This window comes from Rutidosis leptorrhynchoides, chromosome 1 (genome assembly GCF_046630445.1).
Source record: "Rutidosis leptorrhynchoides isolate AG116_Rl617_1_P2 chromosome 1, CSIRO_AGI_Rlap_v1, whole genome shotgun sequence".
In the NCBI taxonomy this organism is placed as follows: Eukaryota; Viridiplantae; Streptophyta; class Magnoliopsida; order Asterales; family Asteraceae; genus Rutidosis; species Rutidosis leptorrhynchoides.
Window position 1 is genome coordinate 569078768 of NC_092333.1, and position 3685 is coordinate 569082452.

General features: G+C 36.2%; 1 protein-coding gene across 1 annotated transcript; it reads right to left on the minus strand.

The window, feature by feature from the left end:
* Positions 1-758: 758 nt before the first annotated feature.
* LOC139844941 (uncharacterized) lies at positions 759-1908 on the minus strand. The gene is made up of 2 exons (XM_071835164.1): positions 1687-1908; positions 759-974 (listed from the first exon to the last, which is right to left on the minus strand). Exons 1-2 carry the CDS (start codon positions 1906-1908, stop codon positions 759-761), a joined length of 438 nt encoding a protein of 145 aa, XP_071691265.1.
* Between the last annotated feature and the right edge of the window lie 1777 nt (positions 1909-3685).

Consider the following 3685-nt stretch of genomic DNA (forward strand, 5'->3'; position numbering starts at 1 on the left):
GCGACTGCACACTTCGCACATGCACCGAAGACACCTCTGGTGGTCTTGTAGAATAATCCTTCAACCACTGGGCTCTTAACGATTGTTTAATCTAAATTTTATTAAAAGATTAATCTTGGACCCTAGCTTAATCTTAGGTTCAACCACACGAGTCGTGAATGTTTCAAAACCCTTTCGCAAAGATCATCCCCAATGGGTTGAAGATTTTGCCTTGTTTTTCCCATAAGGACACAAAAACAACACATTTCGTTTTTTCTTTTTACGTGACATCGTTTTCTTTTGCTGGAAAATTTTATGGGCGTTTTTTTAATGTTCTTAGTTTTTTTTTTCCTTTTCACTTAATTTATAATCATATTTTACCGCACCACTCAATAACTTCTCACAACCCTCCTCATTACATTTACCACTACCGCTCTCAAAAAATAATGTTGTCACGTTACAGTAGTTTCACCACAAAAATCCTCAAAACGACTTCACGTCATAGTCTGCGCTACGATTGATGTAATCAAGAAAAAGAAACAACATAACACATCACAAGAGATTATATATTTTAAGACAATATGTATACCTAGCCATAAACAAAATAGGAGAGTGAAAGAATCACAATCTCAACCCGATTACAACCAATAGTCACACACAGACCCGGCCAACTAAGATATATAGAAGATAGAAAAGAGAAGACAAGTACCCAAAATAAGAAATATATTGAAAAATTAATCATTAATAATTTAATCATACTAATTAAGATGAATAATTAATCAGTTAGGTCTTGTAAGGTAAGTAACAACATCAAGCAGAGCATTGGAAATTTCAACAGTAGTTTTACCTGCAGCAACACGTTCATTTTTGTAGGGGCTTTCCATTGCATCAACAATCACAAAAAGTGCGACTGCAAATGCGTAATCCACGTTAGGACTAATTGTCACCATGAACTTGTCCAATTTCTGTTTTTTTAAATGTTGCCCTGTATGCATCTACAAGAATATTAATTTAACGTGCATTTATTAATTGATTATCATTTTCATTTTCACCAATTCATGATATTCATATAGAATTTTTAAGTATGAAGATAATTACTTGGGCTAATGCAGTTGTTGAATTCCCTTTATAAACAGCGCAACTCTTCTTATGCCAATCTCCTTTGATCTTGAAATCATAAGTATGTTCGTTACTCATATTGTGTGCCAAGTATACATTCACTCGGGACTTATGAAGAGCGTTTGCGTGTTTTCGTTTTGCGGTAAATATCAAATCAGATTTGTCTGTACTCCCCCCCCTATATACATTCCATCGTTGATGAAAACTCCAACCCTATATATAAGTCTATTACAACTTTAATTTTTTCAAAAGATTAAGAATCTCGTCAGAATAAAAAGATATATATAACCAAAAAGAAGAAATTATTACTTCCTTCGTCCTAATACAAGTGTCCCTTATTGACATTTAAAGTGTTTCTCTGTTAACTTTGACTGCACATATTTTTATTTATGTTAAATAATATTTATAAAAATTATGTGAATGATATAAAAATTATATGAATGAAAACACATTTAAAACTAAATCTTTCAAATAGTTTCATCAAATATTATATAATACAAAATACATATTAAAATATTTCACAGCAGACATAATTTTGAGAAATCAATAATGGACACTTATGGTGGTACGTAGGGAGTATCTACTTACATCCTCATCTATCGTAACGATGGGTGTGTCATTTGCATCCATAAGCAACCGACGACGACATGATAAACCGTCACATGGTGTTACTTTGAGTAAAATATTTTCGTTATCGTCTGTTATAACAAGGGTTCCCTTACAGTTTGTAACGACTTTAACTTCGAGTGGGTTTGGTGCAGTGAACTGAGACCCGATCACAGAAACTGATTGATTGTTTGGTTGAGACATTTTTAGAATTCGCAGATTGGTCAAGATTGTTAATATTTCTACTATTTGAATCTTAAGATCGATGTCATATATTTATATACCTATATACGTACGTCACGAGTGTGACTTTACTGGAACCATGGGCACTGCACCTATTAAAACTATGGGTTTGTGTGGCCTAGTTGCAATGATTGTTCAGGAAAATTTGTCGATATATGTATTAAAAAGTCCCATGCAATAATTGTATGCGGCGTTATGATCAAGTGCATGTATAGCGGTTTCAGGGCAAATAGTGTGAGGTTAGTTGATGGATTGCTTTTCTCTTCGATAAACGTGCTAACTTGTTGTTTGTACAATTCTTGGCAACCCTTGTTAACGAAACAAGGATATTGAGATCTGATCGCTGAATGGACGATATAGCGGGATATTATGATGAATGTATGATTGTTGGTGATTCCCCGAAGGTAGTACGAAGGTATCGTACTTTACACCACCAAGATACGAAGGTAACTCATTGAGAGTATTGTATGTGAGTAATTATGACTTAGAGTGAATGTGTTCTCCAGAGATCATGTTCTCCTTTTTATAGGGTTAGGCAATAGCTCTATCACCAGCTTTCTAGGTAGATTCAGTCTTCGAGGCGATTTCTGATGAGACAAAGGGGACTTTCCCTTCGGTTGACTGCAGCTCCTGCTGGCTCAAGAAAGCTACCCTGCAACATTCCTCTTTTGTCATTTGGATGTTAGTGTAAGCGTATTTGGTCAACCCGCTTACTTCTCTCCTTCAGTTTAGGTAATCTTGTGACTTTAGGAGAAGCCCTTGTCCATTGGTAACCGTGATCTCTTCGTCACTGTGTTCCTTCGTTACCATTGCTTCGTATAACGGAAGTGGTTTCGTACTGACTCTGAATATTGGGATTCTTCTTTGGTAGCATTCTTCTTTTATCATTTGGGCGCCTTTATTTGAGTTTGGGGATATCCCGCCCTTGGTTTGTATTTGACATATGTGTTCTTGTGATCCATTCTTATGTCATTTATCCTCGTTAGGCGCGATATCTCCGTTAGATTAGCTTCGTTTATCTTTTCGGGGGGATACACTATCAAGCCCCCCAGTTTAATTTTACGAAGCTTTCTGACCAAGCTTTGTTGAATTAAACTCAATCTGCCACTTGATTACTTGATTTGACGCTTATGATCCCAATAATTATTTACCAGGGGTTTTATTTACCTTTTTGCCCCTACTGAAGTTTTTCCATCTAATTAGACTTAAAGGGTGAAACGGTAATTGTCGGTGCGGTTACCAAAGTAACTCTGTGACGGATGGGACGGTTTTCTGCTCGAGGGTAATAAAGAGTTAATCTTTGATTTTTCTCTTTTATTTTTTCCTTTCTTTTTTCTTTTGTTTCTCTTCGTCATCCGATCATCTTCTTTAGTTCTCAAAAAGGTATTGCTCCTACACTATTATCTTTTTCTGTTATTTTGTTATGGCTAAAGTAGGGCTTCGATCTATTTCTAGTGTCGTGACCCCCGAACGCTGTGAACGCCTCTGTAAAACCCTAGGTCTTAAAGAGGACGACATAATTTTGTCGGAATCTGGGAAGTTTATGCTTGACTTTCCGACGAATTACGTCGGAATGTACACGCAATCATTTACAGAATGTAACCTCAGGATCCCCATTTCATCATTTTTCCTTAGCGTTCTTGATTACTTCAAAGTCCATGTTTCGATTGTTCACCCTCTTGCCATCAAGAAGAACCTGGCTTTTGAATATATGTGCAAAGCATATGGCGGTCAGCCT

Bases quoted from the DNA above. Each gene is read 5' to 3' on its own strand.
- LOC139844941 (XM_071835164.1), bottom strand. From the start codon at position 1,908: ATGTCTCAACCAAACAATCAATCAGTTTCTGTGATCGGGTCTCAGTTC. The intron at 975-1,686 runs GTAAGTAGATAC...ATATTCTTGTAG, and splicing joins TCGTTACGATAGATGAGGAT to ATGCATACAGGGCAACATTT.